The sequence below is a fragment of the Myxocyprinus asiaticus genome, chromosome 26 (genome assembly GCF_019703515.2).
Source record: "Myxocyprinus asiaticus isolate MX2 ecotype Aquarium Trade chromosome 26, UBuf_Myxa_2, whole genome shotgun sequence".
NCBI lineage: Eukaryota > Metazoa > Chordata > Actinopteri > Cypriniformes > Catostomidae > Myxocyprinus > Myxocyprinus asiaticus.
In genome coordinates, this window is record NC_059369.1 from 38,317,760 (window position 1) to 38,343,494 (window position 25,735).

At 38.0% G+C, this 25,735-nt stretch overlaps 1 protein-coding gene across 1 annotated transcript in view; it reads right to left on the reverse strand.

Moving 5' to 3' along the window:
• LOC127416585 (potassium/sodium hyperpolarization-activated cyclic nucleotide-gated channel 1-like) overlaps nucleotides 1-25,735 on the reverse strand; it is a 101,690-nt gene that overhangs the window by 36,495 nt on the left and 39,460 nt on the right. Inside the window, exons 2-4 of the mRNA XM_051656001.1 lie at nucleotides 18,335-18,758; nucleotides 5,538-5,699; nucleotides 2,106-2,324 (exon numbers count right to left, since the gene is read on the reverse strand). Of these exons, the coding sequence (XP_051511961.1) occupies nucleotides 2,106-2,324; nucleotides 5,538-5,699; nucleotides 18,335-18,758 (805 nt within the window). The remainder of the gene's footprint in view (nucleotides 1-2,105; nucleotides 2,325-5,537; nucleotides 5,700-18,334; nucleotides 18,759-25,735) is intronic.

Here is a 25,735-nt window from a genome sequence, read left to right on the forward strand (position 1 = left end):
ATATACTGTATCTTCTCTCAGGGTCTCAGCCCCTAATAAACATGGCAATTCTTTTTTTTATTTGTTTTTTTACAAATTTTAAGAGCAAATCATTTTCCTAAAAATGTATTTCCTCCTACGGGGACAGCGGGACTAAGTTGTGAAATGTTTAGTAATACCAAGCTATAGGAATTCAGATAATTTTTATCTGTCTAATTTTTTTATTATGTTTTGAGGAGTGTTGGTTATTCATGTTTTTGAGACATTACAGACATTACAGCTGATATTCTGTTAAGCTGCTTTGGAACAATGCATATTGGGAAAAGCACAAATAATAATAATAATAATAAAAAACTACACAAATAAAAATGATTTGACTTGACCTGACTTTTATTTTACAATATTTTTTCTACTTTGGCAACAAAATCTCAATGTTCTCTCTTCGCACTGTCAAACTAACAAGTGATAGCCAGTGTTGAAGCATTTTACCAATCAGAAATTAGCATAATTCACTCTGATTCAAAGTAATGGCCAGAATTATCCAATCACTGCCAACCATGTTAAAATAAAATTTAGTGTCACAAATTCTGAATCTTTGTACTGATTACCATTGTCCCATTTCTGCCAAAATTTCTGTCTGCACTGGTCTCAGAACAGTTTGAAAAACACCTTATTTTCATCCTAACTCCATATAAAGCCTCTGAAATGGATGAACTCATTGATTCTTGATGAGATAATGCACAGTAAATATAGGAAATCTCCTTTGTCACTGTGCTTAACAGCGTGCCATTTTGCGATAAATTGCAGAAATTTTCAAAATGGCATATTGGATGAAACTAGACACTCTAGTCTTTTGACTACAACAGGTTTCAGTGTAAAAACATAATGAGGTTTGTTACCAGATGTAGTTTTGTTGGCTTTTCTACCAAAGACAAACTCCGCTGAGATCAGCGCCATGTTGTTTTGTCACATGACTCGATGCATCAAAAGTTTAACCGTTTACTGAAAGCCCAGAGTGTTCTGAACTGAGATCAGTCAGTTTAAATGAAAGTAAGTTATGCATAGAGTATAGCGAAGACAAAACACACAGTCTACACAGGAGGACGCGGGGTCGCACGAGGTTAAAGGAGACATCCAAAATGTATAGTGTTGGTGGTGCTCCAGGAAAGGATTAAGAAACACTGTTCTATATAATCGACTTTTCTATCTTCAGTTATTCTACACAGTTATTATACAGTTACTATATCTTTTCAATTCTCTCTCAAACCGCTAACCCTAAGTATTAAACTTACTCAAATCATGCTGCTTGTTGAGGCGAGGTGTGTTATTACTTTTTTAAGTGATCATACTTACAATTTTCACCTTCCTCATAGGTTTATGAAGGAGGGACCTGAGCTAGGGAAACTTGAGCCAGTAGGCAACCACATAGCAATGCCCTGGCAATCCCCTAAAACAAAGTAGGGCAAGCAGCATAGCAAATGTAAACTTTACTTCAGAAAATGTCAAATGTAGCTATATTTGCAACTAAGTTCCAGAATTTACACACTATAATTCATATGTCACTCTCAAGCCATCTTTACACTACCAGGGTGGCACAGAAGATGCATCTGAAGTGGCATTTAGTGGTATTTACACAGACTCTATAATTCTGCTCAGAGCAGGCTTAAATGCTTTAACAGCAGCTACAAATGCATAAATAATGTTATGAGATAAATATTTAAAACATAAAATTATGAATATAGAAATATCAAATAAAATAAAATATGAAGTTATTCTTTTAAATTTGAAACTAAAATATAAAAAATATATGCTCTGTCATGACAACGACAAAGTTTAAGGCTGCTCTAATCCTGCATTTCATGTACACAGAACCAAAGCAGCATCAGAACTGCCTTTGATACTAGGAGCTATGGTGGGTCAGAGTAGGCATAATTTAGTTTGGCTTTTAAGTCTTTACACAGAACTGTGAGCATGCACAGAGCAGGCTTAACTAGACTGTGTAAAGACGCGTTCTTACAAAATTGTCCCTGGAGCTTGATCACCACAACAACAGATGACAAACCAGAATTTACCTTCACAGGAAGCGTTTCCTGCTGTTTTTGTGAAGTAAATAAACCTGCACTCACCTTCTCCTGGTACTGTCTCCGTGACGAATCCAGCGACTGAATCAGAGCGGTGGCATGGCCAACAAACATGGCGTAGCACGTCGCACCCACAATCATGCTGAGAATGGTCAGCCACACATCTGTCATACCGACAGGTGGGTACATGCCATACCCGATACACAACATGTGACTCATAGCCTTGAAGAGCGCGTACGAATATTGCTGTCCCCACGTATCGTTCTGAAAGAGGAGAGATACAAAATTAAACGTTCAGATTAGAATACTATCTTATTACTTACTAAATACTGCTCAGTATATACACTGTATTCTACCAACCATTCTGTAAGTGAGTGAAAACAGTAAAAAATTAGTGAGTGAACAGCAGGCCTTGCTGTATTTAACGTTTAAAAACAAATAATTCATGAATAAACTTAATTCTTCATTGTGATCATATACTGAAAAATTGTGTGAAAAACATTTGATTTCTTGAAAGTCACCCTTTTAAGCATTTTCAGAGCAAATACATAAATATCAAGTTATATATTGAGACAAACCAGTAATTCTTTTAGCTGTTTCATCTAGGCCTATTCGTATGTTTGAATCAAAGTTCAAACTCTTCAAATGACTGCATGAATATTAAACTAGAGCGACTCCTGGGAGCTTTGCATTGGAGAAAACAGTCACAAAATGAAAATATGTACAAATGGGGCCAGAAACAAAATCCGAGCTAGAGAAAAGTGGGTCAGCTATTTAGAAAGATGTGAAATTTCTGTGCGAGTCTAAAATAGTGAATAAATTGCCCTTGTCCAGTGGATGTGTCTGGAAGTCCGTGAGGAATCAATATTGTCTCTTCTAAGGTGACATGTCCAGATTGCTTGCAGACTCATTTCTGCAGGGGCCTGATCCGCAGAGAGAGACAGCTTATTACAGCTTTCCAAAGAAGAGGAAAAGGATCATACCATTTTATAATGAAGCCCACGCCACTTGAAAAGCTGGATGTAAAAATGTGATGAATTGAAAATTATTTTTTGCTTTAATACATTAGTGTGTATTTACATACTCTAAACCGTAAAAACATCTGTTTTTACTGATATCTTTTAGTGAGATATACTGAGTCCAAAATTACCTTTTTGCCACACCTGCAAGTAAATTCAGAAAATTACTGGCCATAAATATTTCCTACTGGCCATTAAAGTGTATTTTGCATTATTTGTATTGAAAATGTCTCTGTGACTTTGGAATTATTTAGCCATTTCCTTTCTTCTATATTAGTTTCAGACAGCGCAGGCGATTGTGTCACTCGCAGCATTACAGTATAGTATATATGAGATGAGTCAGTCTCAGTCTTGCAGTGAAACTGCACCCGACACAAAACCATGAAAACACATCTGGATTCTGTTCCTCATACAGTATATTGGTTGTGGTGGCTTAATGTGTGGAATATACCACACGAGTCACTACATGGAGTTCTGATGAGAGTTGTTTCCAAGATCCACAAGTCACATCAGGTGTTTTCTTTAGTAGATGGTTTGTATAAATTTGATTTTGAATCTCTCACATCACTTACATCAGTGTATCTTTCTTACTCTTCCATTTAATCCATGCAATTTATTGCAGTTCCTAAGAACGTTATCAGCCAACTGGCAAGTTTTATTTACTTGCCAAAGCCAGTGTTTCCTTGCATTTGGCGAGTGTTAATTGTCTTACGAAATAAACTAGCAAATTTGAGAACCCTTTCCATGATAATCTCTCAGTGTGCCTCTGTTGTCTGCACGCCACCCTGCTTATCGTTAATGCTCTCGTTTGTATCTGATCTAGGGTTTATGTTACTGCAGTATGGGGGCAATCACAGACCAACAATTATCCCTTAGGGAAGCCAGCGAGCCACCACAAGCCTCATCGCTATACCCCTGCGATAAATCACAGATCCCGATAGGACTCAGGCTCTCTCTCTCTTATCAGGTTGATTTATGGTCACAGCTCGGGACAGCAACTAAATATCATGGATGTCATGAATAAGATTGTTTCTTTCTTTCTCTGGACACTGGGAACTCTGTGGATGCCCATCCTCTTAACTGAAATTGGAAAATAATTTTAAAAAAAGTCCAGCTCACTGGACAACTGTCAATCCTAGAGTGCTATAGAATTAAGTGTGCAGAAAAAAACATAATCTGAGACACTTTAACCAATTGACACCCTTCTTATGTAATAATGCTATGATGTTATGTGCAATTTTGAAATCACAGGAGCATATCACAATATAAATATTTTGCTGGAAATTCAATGTACAAAAAAAACAGGTGGTAATGCCTATGTTTGGATAATCCAATTAATTAATTTACAAATGAAAGGTTCTTCTGCTAATTCAGTTTTTCTTCCTTTTTATGTATAACTTGATGAAAGCAAGTGAAAAAATAAGATTGATATGTTGCAAAATCAGCTTCACATTACGAAACACTTGAGTTACAAACAAAACATTCCAAAGTGTAAACCTTATTTTAACAATTATAAAATTGATATTTGCATCTTTAAATTCTGATTGGATGAGCCACAATGTTGAGCCTTATAAAATTGCCAAAGCTGCTATAGCCACTATATACACAAAAAATACCTTCAACACACATCACTTGAATACTATTTTAAAGCTGCACATCGTGATGTTGCTTGGAAACCACACAAACTTTACTTTGCATAACACCCTTTAACAGAAAGTTCTTCCTAGTCATAACTTGCTTAGAACACGTCCAGCTCCGCTTTGTCACATTACTCTGGCCTGGGTTTCATCTTTGCTCAGATGTGCCCACTAATGGCTGTGCAAATACATGTATGCGTGTCAACTCATGGTGGGGCTTGAATAGTATAATGAGTAATAGGTAATGAGTAATGTGTTGAAGGTATTTTTTGTGTATATAGTGGCTATAGCAGCTTTGGCAATTTTATAAGGTTCTACATTGTGGCTCATCCAATCAGAATTTAAAGATGCAAATATCAATTTTATAATTGTTAAAATAAGATTTACACTTTGGAATGTTTTGTTTGTAACTCCAGGTTGCTCCAGGGGGATTGTCCCTGTAATAAGAGCACTGTAAGTCACTTTGGATAAAAGCGTCTGCCAAATGCATAAATGTAAATGTAAGTAACAATTTAAAAACAATAAGAAAACATGCCTCTGAGAAAAATACATTAGCCTAGTAGTTTAGAGAAGGCAAATTTACAGATGAATGTAACTCCCATCTGTAACAATATGAAAACAACATATCATTTATACTCTTTTACACTCATAAGAATGATGAGTAAATTAGTAAAACAAATGAGTTAAAAAATACTTATGGTTTGCTTTGAAAGGGAGCTGTGTAGTGCAGTGACAGCATATATATATAGGGATGAGATGGGCGGCCCATGGGGAACAGATCCTGATCTGATTTGAGACAGACTTTGTGTTTAAACACTCACCACCATCTTGTTCTTGGAGACCCAGCAGTCGGCAGGGAAATCTTGCAGCATGGGTACCAGGAACTGCAGGCAGCCATCCCAGTGACACAACAACAGCATCATTCCAATTAAATTCACGATTCGCACCATTGCACTGGCCAGGTCATAGGTCATATGAAAGATCTGGAAAAAAGGGAGAGAATGAGGCACAGAAGATGTTGGACACAAGCTTTCACATGTTGATCTCTCTGAATGTCACTTTTTTTTTTTTTTTATCAGTGCTAACTAAATTTACATTCTGTACTAGAACAAAACAGGCAAATCTTAATTCACCAAATACAAAAATTAAATTTATTAATGACTGAACTGACATCTGTTGTACAATCAACACCTTTAAAGGCCAAACAACAGTTTAAAATCCAGGCCCATTAGCAAGAAACCCCTTAAAGGAATATTCCGGGTTCAATACAATCGGCAGCATTTGTGGCATAATATTGATTTCCATAAAAAATAATTTTGACTCATCCCTTTTCTTTTAAAAAAGCAAAAATCTGGGTTCCAGTGAGGCACTTTCAATGAAAGTGAATGGGGTCAATTTTTGGAGGGTTTAAAAGGCAGAAATGTGAAGCTTATAATTTTATAAAAAGCACTTACATTAATTATTCTGTTAAAACGCATGTATTATTTGAGCTGTAAAGTTGTTACAATTTTTATTTTTATTTATTTTTTAGGGTTATAGGGTTTGTTGAAATTACATCGTCATGGCAACGAAGTTGTAAAATTGGATACAACTTTACACAGAAAAAGTTTGTAAGTGATTTTATCATTTGAAAATCAGCCAAAACTACATACAGTTTTTTAGACTTTTAATCAGATCTCAGGACAGTTTGTATTTATATATTTTTTTAATTTTCTCCCCTTTTCTCCCCTATAACCCTAAAAAAAAACTTTAAAAATAAAAATGTTAACAACTTTACAGCTCAAATAATACAAGCGTTTTAACAGAATAATTAATGTAAATGCCCAATTCCCACTACTTACTAGGTCCTCATGGTGGCACGGTTACTCACCTCAATCCGGGTGGCAGAGTACAAATCTCAGTTGCCTCCGCTTCTGAGACAGTCAATCCGAGCATCTTATCACGTGGCTCACTGTGCATGACACCACGGAGACTCACAGCATGTGAGGCTCATGCTAATGTCCGCGATCCACGCACAACTTACCACATGCCCCATTGAGAGCGAGAACCACTTAATTGCAACCACGAGGAGGTTACCCCATGTGACTCTACCCACCCTAGCAACAGGGCCAATTTGGTTGCTTAGGAGACCTGGCTGGAGTCACTCAGCACACCCTGGATTCGAACTCGCGACTCCAGGGGTGGTAGTCATCGTCAATACTCGCTGAGCTACACAGGGCCGACAGTTTGTATTTTTTATATATTTTTTTAATAAATGATTAGATCCCACAAAAAAAGCATCACATATTGTGTTTACATGTATGTGTGTGTGTGTGATGTGTGTGTGTGTGTGTGTGTGTGTGCGTGCAAAAGACAATACTTCTAATCAGAAACTCCAACAAGTCATTTAAAAAACTAAAAACAGGAAAGAACAGGTCCAGGATAATTTGCTCCATTACAAGACAGAGAGAGAGATGAAGAAAGGGTGAAGGTGAGTTAGTGACTGGCTAATCCTTATAGTTAAGTATCCTCTTGAGAGACTGTCGGTCGCCATGCAGGCAGTTGGGTGTTAATGGCCTCCACAATTTAAAGCTACTTAATCTGAGTGAAGCCATGGCATGCGCTGTTAACTGCACCTGTGCTTATTAAAAACCACTCAAGTCACTTTAAAACAGCGCTTTTAAAAGCTTAGTTGAGAGGGATATGTGCACGAGCCATTGTCATTGGGCGATGAGAAAAGCCCTATAAATCAGAACCAGTCATAAGCAGTTTCTCTCTCTCTGTCTACCTCTCTGCCTGTCTCTCTCTCTCCACGGTCACCTGCCAATTGTCACCACTGTGATTACTGTCCATATGTTTTTCTTCAACAAGTTCTTCCTCTGCCAGGACATTTTAATCACAAACAGGACATTATGTTGCGAGTTCTGGTTTTTCTGAGTGCAGACAAACAGCATGAGGCCAGATTAAATAATGGGCTATCTGTAACATTAACTAGCAGAAAAGCATCTGAATTAATCATGTTGCGTTCTGTAAAAGTCACCCTCATTACTGACTATCTGCCTTTACTGCACACTGTATCATTACAGAGAGAGAGAGAAAATGATAGAGATAGACAGAGGACACTGCAGATACAAACGGATGATGCTCATTAATAGGGTTGGGAATCAAGAATTGGTTCTTGATTCAGAATTTCAAAAATACCGGAAAGAAACGATATTCAGAGATATTCGGTTCCGTTAATGGTGGTCTGAATGTTTGAACTCTTCCGCCGATAAGGATGAAACACAATACTATTCTAATATATTCTGATCTGCTACTTAATCTACAGCACAAAGTTATGTTTTAGCTGAGTTGTGGGTATGTAGTCTAAATTGAATGTGATGAGAAAGACTGAGTGCCACAAAACAGCCTTACACTAATACAGTAAATAGACAATGCATATTTCTATTGCGATGTCCTTGCTGTTTGCATGCAACAACAAACACACAAATACTTCAAATACTAATGGTCACTACAGTGTCTAAACCCATAAATAAACAGGCCTAGAATTGAGTATTATAAAGTATATCAAATGTTAAAGAACAGATAAAAAACGAGCAAATCACATTTTAAATATTTACATTTTAACACCTTCCGTGGCATTTTTTCCCTCAGAGCTTTAGATAATTTCTGACTCTGACTGCAATGTACACTTGGTGTCTAGCTCCCCACATGTTTAACGATTATATTAAAATACTATTGGCAGTTTTATTACCCCTAAAGGACTCTTTCAAGAGCATAGATTTTGCACACTGCACCCAGATCACCATTATGTCATTCAAATCTACGGATAAAAACAATGCACAATGAGAGAGACAACACAAGGATCGACAAATGTCTCTCTCTCTGTCCCTCTCCCCCATCTGTCTATGCTCTTCAATTCTAAAAAATTAGCACGGTGAAATGGAAACAGACTGCTCCGCAATTAAAAAGAGAAGTGCTCTGGGTAGATTGTGGAAATCCTCTCTAATATGGCCTTATTATAAAGTCATTATTGTGGATCAGGGGAAAGAAGACTAATGTGTCTTGTCCAAATGGCGAGGGACGAATCTAGGAATGTATTAATCACAAAAACCACGGAGGCCGGTTAACTTTTTCTCAATCTCTCTCAAACACACACACACACACTGAATGATGGATGCCTTTGTGACTCTAATTGACATGAAGGCACATTAAAGATGAGAGCATCAAAGAAACTAAACAACTCGACTCTGATGAAGCTGATGAGAAATGAAAAAGACAGAGAGAGAGACATACATCCTGAGCCTGCAAAAAAGCAGTATGTGAAAAAGGCAGGATGTCTGAATACTCAGTATTCATGAAACAGTGTCTATGAAATACCTGGAAGAACTACTGCATATGCCGAGATTCTGAAGTGTGCAACCAGTGGACACTTACTATTCCAAGTTCACGAAAGCTGAGAAACCGTTCAAAATGTTGAATTAAAATAAATAAATAAATAAATAAAATACCACAGAGATCTGTGAGTTGGGTGGCTCTTTGAAAATGTAAAGGGCTGTTCAGACTGAACACATGCTTGCACCAAAAAAAAAAAAGCAAGTCACAGTGCAGACACTGCAACAGAACAGAATGCGGTTGAAGTACTTTCTAACTTGACATGACATTTAAAAATGTGGAGTGAGAAAACAAAACAGTGAGAAGAGGCACAATGGTCAGAGAAGTCTGTCTAGTGCATGTTTTCATAGAAAAACTATTAATAAATTGCACAGATGGACGTGAAAATGTGTTCAATGAGAATGGCCTTTAAGTGCTATGGGTTTAAAAAATATTGTTCCTCATGGCTAAATTATACTGTACTTGTCTAACAAAATCAGAGTGAATTATGTTCACGGCTGTCATTAGAACATCATGTAGTAAATCAAAGAACATACTGGTCAAAGGATGTAACATTGTATGTCCAGAAATGTATTTATATTCATCACCTGCAAAGGACATGCTTTATGAACACTTGAGAAGTTCTTCAATAAATGCAGTACATTCTTTTGAGAAAAATGCTGTCTGATGTAAATGTTGAAAGAAGTAAAATAATTCATACATGTCCATTTTTTAATCAACTTATCAATTATTAAGAAATAAGCATTGTAGGGGGCCTGGGTATCTCAGCGAGTATTGATGCTGACTACCACCCCTGAAGGCGCGAGTTCGAATCCAGAGCGTGCTGAGTGACTCCAGCCAGGTATCCTAAGCAACCAAATTGGCCCAGTTGCTAGGGAGGGTAGAGTCACATGGGGTAACCTCCTCGTGGTCGCTATAATGTGGTTCTCGCTCTCGGTGGGGCACGTGGTGAGTTGTGCGTGGATGCCGTGGAGAATAGCGTGAAGCCTCCACGCACGCTATGTCTCTGCGGTAACACGCTCAACAAGCCACGTGATAAGATGCATGGATTTACGGACTCAGACGTGGAGGCAACTGAGATCCGTCCTCCGCCACCCGGATTGAGGCGAGTCACTACGCCACCACCAGGACTTAGAGCGCATTGGGGATTGGGCATTCCAAATTGGGGAGAAAAGGGGAGAGAAAAAAAAAAGAAATAAGCACTGTAGTCATTAAATATTTACTTGATTATCTGGGAAGACAGTCGAAACCAGTTTCTTTCTGTTACTTTATTCATTTATTGACTGGGAAGCGAGGCAACAAAGCAGCTGCCTTTTTTTTAGACACAGCCAAAGACACAGAAAGATTCTTACTAAATTGATCAAACAGATAGTCACATGGCCCAATCCAAACCTGCTCATCAAGCACAAGAATTGAATAAATAAAATAAAAACAACCCCATATGAAAGAATATCCAAAGACATTCTGGGAAAATTCCTCAACACACTCAATCTAAAGATCTCCACCAATAACTGGTGTGTGGTGGGAGTACTGGTGCACTATGGCTGCTGTCGCATCATTCAGGTGGATGCTGCACACTGGTGGTGGTTGAGGAGAGTCCCCTGTTCACTGTGTAAAGCGCTTTGAGTGTAGTGTCAGAAAAGCGCTATACAAATGTAATGTTCATTCATTCATTCATTTTCATCCAATGGAAACAAAGACGATTTCTTTGTTCCAAACCCTAGTGAGCTGCCAAACTGTCTGCAACATCCAGTTATCATCTCTGACAAGAAAATGTTTACTTTTGCATTTTGAATCCACATTTTAGTAAAAACATCTTTATTTAAATTTCTCACTTGTAAACCTCTTTTAACTAGTTGGTTTTTGGATAGCTAGTCGATCATCTTGACCCATCCCTAGTTTTGACAACATTGGATAACTGTAGCCATTCTGATTTGGAGTTAGATGCTTTACACTCAGATTGAGCTGTAGTCTGTTGGAGGAGGGAGAAACAAGGTTCAACATGGTATTATGGGATCTAAGACGGTTTGGCAACATAACAGGCAAATGTGCCTTGAGAATTATTAAAATCACACACCAGGTGCACTGTAAAAGTGTGTAAATAAATAACATGCAATCTACTAAACACCCTCAGATTTGCATGGCAGGTTTCTGAATAACAGCAACACCTAGGCTCTGTACAGAATAGCATACCATACTAGTACACGCCCACAAAAATTCAGACACAATTTTCTCACCACCATGTTATTACAAACCCGTATGACTTTCCTTCTTCCATGGAATACAAAAGGAGACATTAGACAGTATACGAGTCTCAGTCACCATTCACTTTCATTGCATCTTTTTTTCCCCATAAAAGTCAGTGGTGAGTCATATGTAGTTTTGCACATCTCTATTCAAAACAAGGGAATCTTTGGTGTCCAACACTGAAGCACCTAAGGCCTTGTTCACGCTGCAGAACTTAATTTTTTTTTTCAAATCCGATTTTTTAGACTGACTGTTCAAACGGCAGGTCATACGCCGACAGATCTGATTTCGATAGCACATCCACATTAATAGTCATACAATGATGCAAACTTGCACATGTTCAACATGCGGGAGAGTTTAGCAATGGATGTTTTGTTATGGAGGTTATGTTTTTCATGAGGGCAGTATCCAAATATTAACACATTCATCTAAAACAATGGCTTAAAAAATGGGAGAGCTGGGACGTCCCTTATTTTGGCCAAAATTACAACGTCCCACACAGGATGGCTGAGACAGTTCCAGAGGGCTGAAAGGAGTAATAAAACAGTCATTCACTTTTTAAGAAATCTTTTTTTTATTCAGTTTGTAACAATTCTACAGTGTGGCCATTATAATCTTCTTGTTGCAACACCTGACGAAACAACCCACAGTGTAATACGAATGACGAAAAAAATACATGAAATCCGATAAAACTGTTTAGACAAAGACGCATTAACAAAAAACTGATTTCAATTAGATCCAAACCAACTACAAAGATGATTTAGAACAGGCTTGTTAAAACTGGATTTTCCTGTTCAAACTATAAAAACCAAAACAGATTGGTGTCAGATCTGAAAAATCAGATTTTTTTCTGCCTGTGTGAACATAGCCTTAGAGACCTCTGGGCCATATTGGATCTAGAACATACTAAATCGTAGAAACACAAGCCATAAATCAGAACAATCCCAAATGACGATATTAATAGAAGTGGACTTTCTGTCTCCTCTCAATAAACAAACACAGATGGTTGCGCTTCCAAAGCTCCACACACACATTCAAAACGATACCTCATGCTAATGTCGTTCTTGCTAACTCTCGCCACTGCTCGCATCAACCACCTGCATGCAAAGAGTGTAGTAAATCTTTGTTATAAGCATAATACCGGCCAAGAGGGGGTGCTTCAACATCCACTTCATTAATACACTCATTGATGGCCTAAAAAAAAAAAACATCCCTGGAAGTGAGGTTTGTTTTTATAGCTGTCTTGGCAAGAGAGCACCATTGAGAGTATCTGCAGATCTCACGAGTGAGTCATTAGAGTTTAATTTAATAACATGCTGACTAACTGGATTCACTCACAGCAGAGTGACTTCCATGAGGAAGCTTTCTAGCCTACTTCCATTATTTAAAAGCCATTAAAAAATGATCATAATATGGACCCTTTTCACTTTTCTGTGTTTGAGTAAACTACATTGAGAATGGAGGACCAAAGCAAACATTATTTTTGCGTTCCCATTTGCTCCAAAAATGAAAGAAAAAAATTCCATTATTACATTTCCACGACTTTCCAAAAGAGTTTTTAAACAAAAATTAAACAATGCCAGGGTAATAAAACTAATAATAATGTTACAAATTTACAATAAATAAATAAATAAATAAATATATATATATATATATATATATATATATATATATATATATATATATATATATATATATATATATATATATATATACACTATATTGCCAAAAGTATTCGCTCATCTGCCTTTAGACGCATATGAACTTAAGTGACATCCCATTCTTAATCCATAGGGTTTAATATGACGTCGGCCCACCCTTTGCAGCTATAACAGCTTCAACTCTTCTGGGAAGGCTTTCCACAAGGTTTAGGAGTGTGTTTATGGGAATTTTTGCGCATTTGTGAGGTCAGACACTGATGTTGGACGAGAAGGCCTGGCTCACAGTCTTCGCTCTAATTCATCCCAAAGGTGCTCTATCGGGTTGAGGTCAGGACTCTGTGCAGGCCAGTCAAGTTCTTGCACACCAAACTCGCTCATCCATGTCTTTATGGACCTTTCTTTGTGCACTGGTGCGCAGTCATGTTGGAACAGGAAGGGGCCATCCCCAAACTGTTCCCACAAAGTTGGGAGCATGGAATTGTCCAAAATCTCTTGGTATGCTGAAGCATTCAGAGTTCCTTTCACTGGAACTAAGGGGCCAAGCCCAGCTTCTGAAAAACAACCCCACACCAAAATCCCCCCTCCACCAAACTTCACAGTTGGCACAATGCAGTCAGACAAGTACCGTTCTCCTGGCAACTGCCAAACCCAGACTCGTCCATCAGATTGCCAGATGGAGAAGCGTGATTCGTCACTCCAGAGAACACGTCTCCACTGCTCTAGAGTCCAGTGGCGGCGTGCTTTACACCACTGCATCCGACGCTTTGCATTGCACTTGGTGATGTATGGCTTGGATGCAGCTGCTCGGCCATGGAAACCCATTCCATGAAGCTCTCTACGCACTGTTCTTGAGCTAATCTGAAGGCCACATGAACTTTGGAGGTCTGTAGCGATTGACTCTGCAGAAAGTTGGCGACCTCTGCGCACTATGCGCCTCAGCATCCGCTGACCCCGCTCTGTCATTTTAGTTGCTGTCATTCCCAATCGCTTCCACTTTGTTATAATACCACTGACAGTTGAATGTGGAATATTTAGTAGCGAGGAAATTTCACGACTGGACTTGTTGCACAGGTGGCATCCTATCACAGTACCACGCTGGAATTCACTGAGCTCCTGAGAGCGGCCCACTCTTTCACAAATGTTTGTGGAAGCAGTCTGCATGCCTAGGTGCTTCATTTTATACACCTGTGGCCATGGAAGTGATTGGAACACCTGAATTCAATTATTTGGATGGGTGAGCGAATACTTTTGGCAATATAGTATATATATGTGTGTGTGTGTAACGGTGTAACGGTACATGTATTCGTCCCGAACCATCACGGTACTGACAAGAATGGCTTCTCCTAATGCACAAGTTTTATTTTTCATTATTCTATTTATTTTGTACTTTTATAACACAAGAGATGCTTTTCAGTTTTGTAGCTGACTGTGTCAACCCTACAAAATAATATGGCCTATGCAAAAGTGCATTCTGTTTACTGCTTAGTGCTTAATACACTAAAGGAGGCTGTACTGTACCAACTTCTTCAAGGGGACTAAATGCCGCTAGGTGGAACAAACTGTAATTTGTACTACTGTCTGTTCAAAATAAATGAAAAGAAACCTAGCGTTTGGGATTTGTTGCTTTTTCCTGTTGTACCGAACTCGTATCGAACCGTGACCCCAAAACAGAGGTACGTACCGAACCGTGACTTCTGTGTACCGTTACACCCCTATATATATATATATATATATATATATATATATATATATATATATATATATATATATATATATATATAAAAATGGGGGCCACTCAATTTGTGGCATACTGTTATGGAAAAGCATCTAACATGCTGTCGTGAGACGGAACGTGGCATAAATAAGGCACCTGCTACGTTCTGCAGATTCAATTCTAACCGTGCACCTCTGAGACCCTGTTCACCCATTCAACTACTGATGGTAAGAGAGAGACGAACACCTCTAATCATTACAGTAATCACCATCCAAACAATCTCTCAAGAGGACGAGAGAAAATTACAGGCTAATGTTTTGGAATATTAATTTGCTTATTTATTCATTGATATGTGTAACACTCAACACTTTGACTTCTGCCAAAACTCCCAGACTGCCTGGAAATAACAGTCGTGGTAACTAGGGCTGCAATGGTACATGTATCCGTGCCGAACCGAACGGATACAGGGCCTTCAGTACGGTACACGCAGTCACAAGAATGATTACATATCTTAGCATGCGTGGAAACAATATTAAAACAACATATAACAAACAACACAAACCGTGAAGAACTCAAATGAAAAAGACTGCAGAACAACATGGGACCACACGGAACCAAAACTTAACAGAACAGAGCTCATACGGTACACTAAAAACTGCAGATCAGATAAATGCATGTGAAGTTTATACAAGCTAGCTCGCTATTTTTCCCAACTGTAATGGAACTAAACAAAATATAAATTTGTCTGATGTAAATAAGCCAGAGATTGAAGACCCACCACCGTCTCTAAAACCTGTTGTTTGAGAGCAGTATGGTTTCACGGTAAACTACAGTAATACTGGGTAACGAGTAGTGAACAGGATGAAGGCTTTGTGTAGGCTCTGTTTCACCAAAGTCTGGTATGTCTCACACTGCCCCAAAAAACACCAACAGTCACCAACACTTCCGACCTTCTAAAGTTGGCTGTTGTATTTAGAATGTTGAGAAACAAAACGGTCATGCTCACACTGATCTAACAAACACCAGTTGTGCAGAAACTGCAATAATATTTTGAGAAATAAAGGATCTGTGTTTTTCATGTGAATAAAAAGAGCACTTCAGCACAAATGAATCTCTGTCCGTGTCTTGCCTATTTGTACATATTCCCTCATGCGTGTCATCCACACAAACTGCTGAACCCAACACTAACAAAAAATTATGTTTTCTTTAGAAAGGAACAGAATTCTTTAATAAGTTCGCAACAAAAATGTGATTATTCGTGATTGACTGTGTTCCTCCTGCTCTATCAATGCAGGTGCGGTTGCGTGCATTCATTTTCTGAGTTGACAGGGATGCTTACCTTTTTGCCATGGCAACAGTTCACGATGAAGTCTGATTACTTCACAGTCTGTTGTAAAATCATACCACACTTCTCAAACATTCCTAGACCCGACAAACGCCGATTAAACAGGTTGAATCGGTAAAAATAGATGCCGACGAATGCCAACAAACACCAACAGGGTGATCACACTGATCCAATAAAACCAAACAAGTGTTGGATATTGGTGTTTGTTGGCATGTGTTGGGGCAGTGTAAACTAGCCTTGACAGGATGACTCATTTGCGGCGGCATCATCCACATGTGTCTCTTGAGCTTACGGGAGCAAAGTATAAACAGCCTGTGCAAGTTAGTCTCGCCACAGCATTCAAGCAGCCTCTTGCTGCAAGCTCAGACAGAGTTAAAGTGATAACGAACACCATAGGAGTAATATTTCAACAGCAGAGGACATTATCAATGCAAACAGATCTGCCCTCTCCTCTGATAATGTGGATATTGTGATTTTCCTGAAAAAAACTTGAAAATTGAGTGATAAGTACAGGAGGTGAGCTGAAAGGCAAAAGACACAGAAATCTGCACTGCTAATGTCTTGTTACAGTTATTATAATTGCACTTATTTTTCCTTTTATTATTATTTATGTTTGTACACAATGTGCATATAAGAGGCTCTTAAGTGCTGTATTGTAATTTCGTTGAAGAAATATGCATAGTGCAGTCATGTATAAATGAGCCTTCACAATATGAATTGTTGCCTATCAGCCACTGTGTTCTCAAAATAAATAATTTAAGAAAGATTCTTTGTTTTTTATTTTTTTACTGAATTTGCCCCTAAGAGAAGGTAATTTTAATAGTCAACAACTATTTTTATTTCTTCTAAGGAATATTAAGAGAAACATATGAGACACGCACCATAAAGGTAATCTATAAAATTTATGTGCTACATTTCAATTCTTCTGAAGTCATACGAAAGCTTTGTGTGAGAAACAGACCAAAACAGCTTTGGAGCACATGATGATCATCATTCCGCTAAGCATCTCCTTTTGTGTTTCATTGAAGAAAGAAAGTCATATAGGTTTGAAACAACATGAGTAAATGAGTAAATAATGATGACAGAATTTTCATTTTTGGGTGAACTATTCCTTTAACTCAGGGGTGCTCATCACATCGATCGCATGAGAACCACTGGTCGATCTCGAGAACAGGTCAAAAGGGAAAGAGGATAGAGACAGAAAAGACACAAATTACTAAAATATTAAAGATTAACTTTTTATTTCCTCACTATCCAAGTGGTTAATTTATTCACTTCTATGCACTTCTGCTAAGAGAGCGCCCGTGGTAAAGCGGATATGAGCCTAAACGGTCAAATACACTTCAAAATTCCACCAAAAATGCCCGTCTTGGTGAGTTATTAATGTAAATACAATCAGTAATGTCTAAAGTGAACATTAACAGTGGGATAAAAAAGTGGATTTGTATCAAAAGTTCGGACTTGAAGTATAAATTTAACCTAATAGACCTGCTGTTGATAAGTATGTCGTTAATATTAATCAGACAAGAAAACAAATAAACAACTCACTGCTCTTTGCTCAATAAATTGAATAGCTTTAAAAAGTACTAATGGAATATAATCAAACAGTGAAGACCAGTAGCTAGTAGTTTTATGCTACATTTAATTTCATTCTGGATGTTTACTTGAATATTTGATAGGCTACTGCTTTAAAAAAAAAAAAAAATATATATATATATATATATATATATATATTTTTAAAAGCTATTAAAAAGCACTGTTTTCTTAATTTGATTTTTTTTTTTTTTTTTTTTTGGGTTATATTGTTTTTAATTGGTTTCTATTTATTGCTTTTATTTTTGTATTAATTTGTTTCTTTGTTCTTATTTGATTAAGACAGTTGACTTGTCTTGAATAATTACTTGAGAACTGAAACATTGCTTACATCATTAAAAAAGAAGTATTATTATTTGTTGTGGTATCAAAATAGGTATAGAGAATTGTGAAATTGCACTACCAACCCTGTATATATTGTGTATGGTAGATCTTGCTATAATAACATGAAGAAGTAGATCTCATTCCATAGACGTGTGAACACCCCTGCTTTTAATGATACATAATTGACAATTCCGTTAAGTCTCGTGAGCTATGAAAAGCAACCTCTGAGCAATAAAATTTTCCTCTGGGAAGAGGCATGAAAATCACTCTGGATTACATGATCATCATCACCTGTCAGACAATGTGAGTGCTGTTATGAGCAATGAGCACTGTAATAAACACTTTAAAAGGTCCACTCACCTCCTCCCACTGGTGAATGTAGCGTATGAGCCGCGAAAGCCGCAAGAGTCTAAGCAGACTGAGAATCTTCGTAAAGCGTACAATCCTGAGAGCACGTGCCGTTTTGTAGAAATCCGAATCTATCCGTGTCTCCACGATAAGGAAGATGTAGTCCACAGGGATGGAGGATATGAAGTCCACCACAAACCATGAGCGCAGATATTTGACCTTTATCTGCTGAGGGTCCAGAATAATCTCTGCGTTATCCTCCTTTACGATCCCGGTGCGGAAGTTTAACACCAGATCCATGAGAAAGAACGTGTCAGAAACCACATTAAAAACGATCCACGGTGGCGTGTGCTCGTCTTTGAAGAAGGTGATGCCCACAGGAATGATGATTAGATTTCCCACCATTAGGAGCAGCATGGTGAGATCCCAGTAAAATCTAGAGAAGAATTACAGTGAGCAATGAGTATGTTCATCACTAGTCACATTAACATTATGACATGTACTAGTGATGGACCGATATTTCTGACAGGCCAATATTTAGATAATGTCAACACCCTGCCCACTTAGACGGGTCATATCATGAAAAATCTAATTTTTCTTAATCTTTAGAAATAAATAGTACAATTTTCAGAACCCAAAAAGAGCATTTATTGAAACTAAGCTGCAAAAATCCTGCACACCAGAAACATTAAATATTATGATATGACCACTCATTTTTACATGCCATCAACACTAATTGGGTGTGAATGGGCCCACTCAGTCACAGTGAGGTAATAAGGAAGAAGTAGGGAAAATACTATTATTCCTAAACACCAGAAGAACTAAGGATAAGAGTAAAATGTGGTAAAGTCTGTCAAAACCTTGTGCTGTTCTTGCCTGTGTGTAGAACCTGCCGCTCTGCATATCTTTCATATCTTGTGTGGCACATTTCAGCGCATATAGTTTCATGACTTTGTCACAATGTAATGCAGCTTTGCAAAGAGGCTGTTATTGAAGGATTGGGCAGTTAAAAACTTTATTGGACTCCACTGCAAACCCGCAGCTCATGGGTAAGCACAGCAAAGCACCGTTACTGTCACTTATAGGGCATTTACATAAAACAGAGCATTTAAAGGCACAGCAGCAAAAAAAAAAAAAAAAAACGAAAAAAAAAAACTAGAATTTGGTAAATATTGTGTTAAATCAAAAAAGCATTCCTTTTATTTCATTCAAATGGGATTATGCATATAACAGCATTATATCAGACATCAGCTTTGAAAATATTTGTTGACCACTAACAAATACCAAATAAAATGACCAAATAACAAAATGTTTTCTCTGTCTAGCTGAAAGTCAAATCAATTTGCGCATTAAAATCAATTCAGAATGGTCTTCTTTTTATGCTCTCTATGTTTTAGAGTCAGATTATGCTGTTTAAAGTTTCCATTTCAGAAGCACAGTGCCTGCTTTAATATTCCTACGCTGAATGACACACACATAGCTATGCATATGTGTTTAAAATTAAGCATCACTGTAACAGCTATTTCAGCTGGTGACCAGGTTAAGAACAGCCTACTACCATTTAAGAAGATCCTATTTCTTCGTACAAATATAAAGTGTAATTTGGGTGCTTTCATGCTGGTTTAAGAATGGCTATACTGGTCAAGCTGGTCTACTTGCATCAATGACCAGCTTAAAGGAAAAGTTCACTTAAACAATGAAAATTCTGTCATAATTTACTCATGCTCATGTTGTTCCAAACCAGTACAGCTTTCTTGCATGGAAAACAAAAGGGGAATTTCTGACAAACAAATACCTGGCCTTTCTTTTCCATTTGAAGATTTCCAAAATGACAAAAAAAGCACCATTAAAGTATCATAAGTAATCAATTTTATCTGAAAATCTTCCTCTCTGCTGTAGTTCTCAAATCAAACTTGCCAGTCCCCATTCGTTTTCATAAATGGAAAAGAGCAGCCAGTATATTCTTTTAGAAAACATCACCTTTTGTGTTCCATGTAAGAGCGAAAGTCATGCCTGGTTTTGTAGAACATGAGGCTGAGTAAATGATGATAGATTTTTCATTTATAAGTAAACTATCCCTTTAAATGAGCTTGTGTCAGTAACAGACCACCACTGCCCATCTAAAACCATCTGGAATTTATAATGATCTTAATTGGTCTAAGCTGTTTTTTCATAGATCATAGACAGCACATTATCCAGAGAGCATTGTTCATGCTGAAATGCCAAATTTATAGACCCAAGGCAGAATCTGAAGCAAAGACTTTCATTCCCTGACCTTTTCACAAGCTTATACGTCACATCAATCAGTGTACATGATCAGTCATAGATTAGTGCACTGCATAATTATTCAGAATGTAAATACAAGCACACTTTTGCGACACAGGAAATTTATTTCGCCAAAAAAATCAAATATTATTCATTGTGGATTTTAGCTTATGAATCATAAGTAGGACACATTTGAGATTTTAGCAATGAATTACGTTTGGGAAATAATGACGCTGAAGTCCTCACTGTTCTCCAAGGTAAACAAGCGAGTTTAATACATGCAGCTCTACCTTTCCCATCCCCAAGAGCGTCTACACGTGTGGGTGTGGGTGTACCAGTGTGTGCTTAGTTATAAATTGCCCCCTTGGCTTAGTTGGTAATTGAATATATATTGCCTCTGTTGTTGGGTGATATATCCTCACTGTTCTATAGATTACACAGAGGGAGAGAGAGAGAGAGAGAGAGAGAGAGAGAGAGAGAGAGAGAGAGAGAGAGAGAGAGAGAGAGAGAAGGTCAGTGTTGTGAACACTGGTTCTGGTTGATTTAACCTACCAAGATTAGACAGCTCATAAAAATCCATCGTCAGTGTGAAAGCCAATTTAAAGCAGGCAGGGCAAAGTAAATGAAGGACATTTTCCCCCTGAATTCAAACCTCCGCTACTCAAATTATTATTCGTGTTTATTTATTGTTTCTTTTAGCAGGAACATTTGGCTATTTGTGGACAAAATCACAGCGTTCCTGAATAAACACTAATTACAGGGGAAATCACACACACATAAACTGTGGTGATGCCTGAGCTGCGATGTGAATGGATTACAATGTACCCAGACGCACACATTTTAAACACTGACAGTAATTGGAATTCTTCAAAGTAAGGAGGATACCCGGTGGTTTGGATCACTGTCAGCGTATGTGTTATATTTAGTGTGACGTTTTTGACACTGTTCGCTTCAATTGAGCTTTAAAACCCAAGAGAAAGTCACACACATAGAGGAATATCACATTTGCTCAGAACATTTGTTCACAAACACACACTCGCACGCTGGGGAAGATACCCGCTAATGTGTAATAGATGTGCCATCTGTGCCAGCATCTCAACCCATTTCTTTCAAGTTTACATTTGGCATTTCATACCAGTACAGCCACCTCTCTCTGGACTTACTGATGGCTTTAACTGGGTCATTTGGCCCAGACAAGGTTGTGCCTGGTGGAAAGATTTCAAGTCCAGCCAAATTGGAGCTGTGTGTGGCATTTTTTGTGTGTGTTTTTATTAGCTTTTGAGGTATTTATATTATATGCTGGTTTTCTCCTAAAAGTTGATGAAATTATCTTTTACCAGATAAATGCATTTAAAATGTATGTTCTCTTCCAGTAAAACAGACCAAAAATATTGATGACTCAAAAAAAAAAAAAAAAAAAAAAAAAAAAACAATTGTCCAGTAATATACTCTCTAGAATGAGAATATCCCTCCTCCCAATTACAAACGCTATCTCGCTAGTCCTCCTGGGAAGTTCCTACATACAAGCCGTAATTCCAGTGTCATAATTATGATCACTTTGTGATTTTGTTCATGATAAAATAGAAGTGTTGGACTTTTTTTTTTTGCTGTTTTGCCACACAGGCCTTTCAGCTCATAATCTACAAAATGAGTAAAATTTTCCAGGATGATTATCGCTATTTTTCTTTTTATCAACACACTAAATGCATACAAACCAAACTGTGCAGTGAGCATTTACTGTTACTGACTTATTGTATTGTGAATGGCTCCACCATTTTTTACCTCAATTTTACCAGTATGGAACTTTACCAGTAATGTTACAACTTCTCATTCCTGGAAACAGCCAGTACCAATTTCCCAGTATTTCCCAATGGGTCCTGTTCACACATGACCTCTAAATGGAAAAAATTGCTGTTAATTTTCTGGAAAAGGACTAATATCCTATTTCACTTGGAAATATGCCAAAAATGGAAGTAAACTAGGTTGTAAAAGCTGTATCAAGTCGACTTTAATGGAATATTCTAGGTTTAACACAACTTCAGGTCTATCGAAAGCATCTGTGGTCTGCTGTTGATGAAAAAATTAACTTGTCGATCAAATTGTATAAATAAATACAGTATGAATCACAATTACAGTAATGCACTTAAAATGGAAGTCTAGCTGGCAAAAAATAAAAGAGGGGTTAAAAGCAAAAATGTGAAGCTACATTTGTATTATATGACTGTTGTCAAAATCATCCATTTCAGATGGGATAGCTGGACAAGCTTCTGTTTTTGTTATTGACATTATTCCTTAGGGTGAAGTTTGTTCCATGTAAACAGTGCTTAACATACTGTATTACATTAACGTTCCTTCCAACATACATATAATTAAGCAGGAGAGAAATGATAATACAACCAATTTTGACTAATCTGCTCTGTATTTCCTTGCTAGAAAGATATGCAAATGGAAAATCTGAATTTAGATTCCATCATTTCAGTAAATGTATATTTACAGCTGCAGAAGGAAGACGCAAGAGTCATTTAACAGCATGGTGTCTCTATAAGTGTGTGCCTTTTTTGTCACTGAATCGCCAAGGGGATTGTTCATGCTTTTACACAACATGTAAAGACTGTAAAATAATTTCTGAGCATGTGTGTGTGTGTGTGTGTGTACACTACCAATGCATTGCAAGCACAAAGTCCTTTTGGACATACTCGTTGTGCATTGTTGTGTTACTGGGGAGGCAGGGGAGGCAGGGGAGGCAGGGGCGGATCTACCATGGTGGCATGGGGTGGCAAATGCCACCCTAAGAAAAAGCATTGCCACCCCATCTGCCACCCCAGCATAAGTATCCAAATGTATTAAATATAAATGTACAGTAAGTATATATTATCGTTGATTTTGACAACGTGTTGGGATGTATTCATGTCAAACTGCCTAAACTCTCACCGAATGCACAAGTTACTATAGACCCATAGCGTGATTGATTACAGCAGCGACCAATCACAGAATTGACCAATCGCGTACGTCTACTATTGCAGTGCGTGTACAGTGTTTGGGCACTCGCAGGTTGATGAGCTTATTTCCTCAACAACAATGTGGGCTAACCAGGTGAGCTGATTGTTGATGGGGTGCACCGGTGCGCAGTGTGTTTCCTCCCTATATAAACTGATTTTTTCATGGCTGGGTTATGTGATGGGAGAAGGTTGTTTGTGAACTGTGTCATCTCGTTCACGGGCACTCAGGTGCATTCCGGGTTCCCGCTGCTGGAGCGGACAGTTTGTGGTTGTCGTTGCCTGAATTTCAGAGTTTGCTGTTCTTTAATATACAGAACTGTCAATAAATGTGTCTGTGTTTCCGCTACTCTCATCTCCCCGCATCTTTTATTGCATTTTATTTGTAAAGTGTAACACTAATCCACGGACGTACAGATGCAATCTTGTTTTATTAAAATAAATATTTATATTTAGGAACAGAGTTATATTTGGGCTAATTAGATTCCAAAACCTCTAAAAACTAAAGGCAAAATGTGACCACTAGATCAGTCAGTCATGTTCTTAATCAAAGTGCTGATCTATGTATTCATCTACTGATTTTTATTTTTCATTTTGATTTTTTTCCCTTTTTTCCCTAATTTGGAATTCCCAATTCCCAAGTCCTCGTGGTGGCGTAGTGACTCGCCTCAATCCGGGTGGTGGAGGACGAATCTCAGTTGCCTCCGCACCTGAGACAGTCAATCTGCGCATCTTATCACATGGCTTGTTGAGCGCGTTACCGCGGAGACATAGCGCGTGTGGAGGCTTCACGCTATTCTCTACGGCATCCATGCACAACTCACCACACGCCCCACTGAGAGCGAGAACAACATTATAGTGACCACGAGGAGGTTACCCCATGTGACTCTACCCTCCCTAGCAACAAGGGCCAACTTAGTTGTTTAGGAGGCCTGGCTAGAGTCACTCAGCATGCCCTGGATTCGAACTTGCGACACCAGGGGTGGTAGTCAGCATCTTTGCTCGCTGAGCTACCCAGGCCTCCCATTCATCTACTGATTAACAAACTCCCAAAACTGATAGTTGCAGATGTAGAAATGAAATTACCATATTATGTGAAATATTTATTTGGGTGCTTGAATTGGTCATTAAGTATGACTGCTGATCAAATCAGGTAATTTAAAAGAATATTTTACTGTGCATAGCATAATTAATATTCGTGAGTTTTGCAGACATGCCCCCCATGGTACAATTTTCTGTACAGTTTATTTTTATTTAGACCAAACTTTGTGTTAATCTTCACTTTCAAATTGACTATTCCAGCTGTTACAAAGGTGATAGGCCTACAGCACTTTATTAGCAGAATAACATGGGATATGCATGCATTTTCCATCCATGGGTACACTTAACACAGGTGGTGACGTTTAGTCCAGATTGCCGGTTCTATATGTGAAGCATAGGAACATTTAGAATTTGTTGATGTGTTTAATAGGCAATGTCTTGGTGCTTTTTTACTTATTTTTTATTATGCAAAAAATGTTGCCAAATTAATATCAAAATGGTTACTATGTGGTTCCTGTGTAAATGCAATTGTATCACAAATTCATGGACATTTATAATTTGATAGTGACTCCAATTAATGTTAATATTAATAACTAGTACTTGTTGCAATGAAGCTTGATACCTTAATCCATAAGAACTACGCATGGGCGTTTGCTTTAGTGTTGCAACCCTTCACAGTCTGCATGCCACCCCGTCGCCACCCCATAAAAAAAATTCTAGGTATGCCCCTGTGAGGAGGTAACAAACCTCAGTGCTCAAGGGGGCGATAGTGTTACCTTCAAATGTCTGCGCCATTAAACCAGATGAGTTATTAATTAGCTAGCTAGTAGAGGTTGACTGATATATTGGATTTACCAATTAATCTGGGCCGATAGTTGCGTTTTTAACTATTGGCTATCAGAAAAAATCAACTCCGATAGTTTACGATAGTTATTTTTGGTTTCATTTCTCCGTGGCCGGCGCCGAACCGTTCTTCAATCTCAACTCCTTGGTTCAACAATATAACGGCACCCTCTAGAGGTTAAATAAATACAATCACTGACTCCACGTGGAGTTTGTTCTGCAATGTGACACGGGTTTAAAACATTGACACAGAAAAGCAAAGGTATGT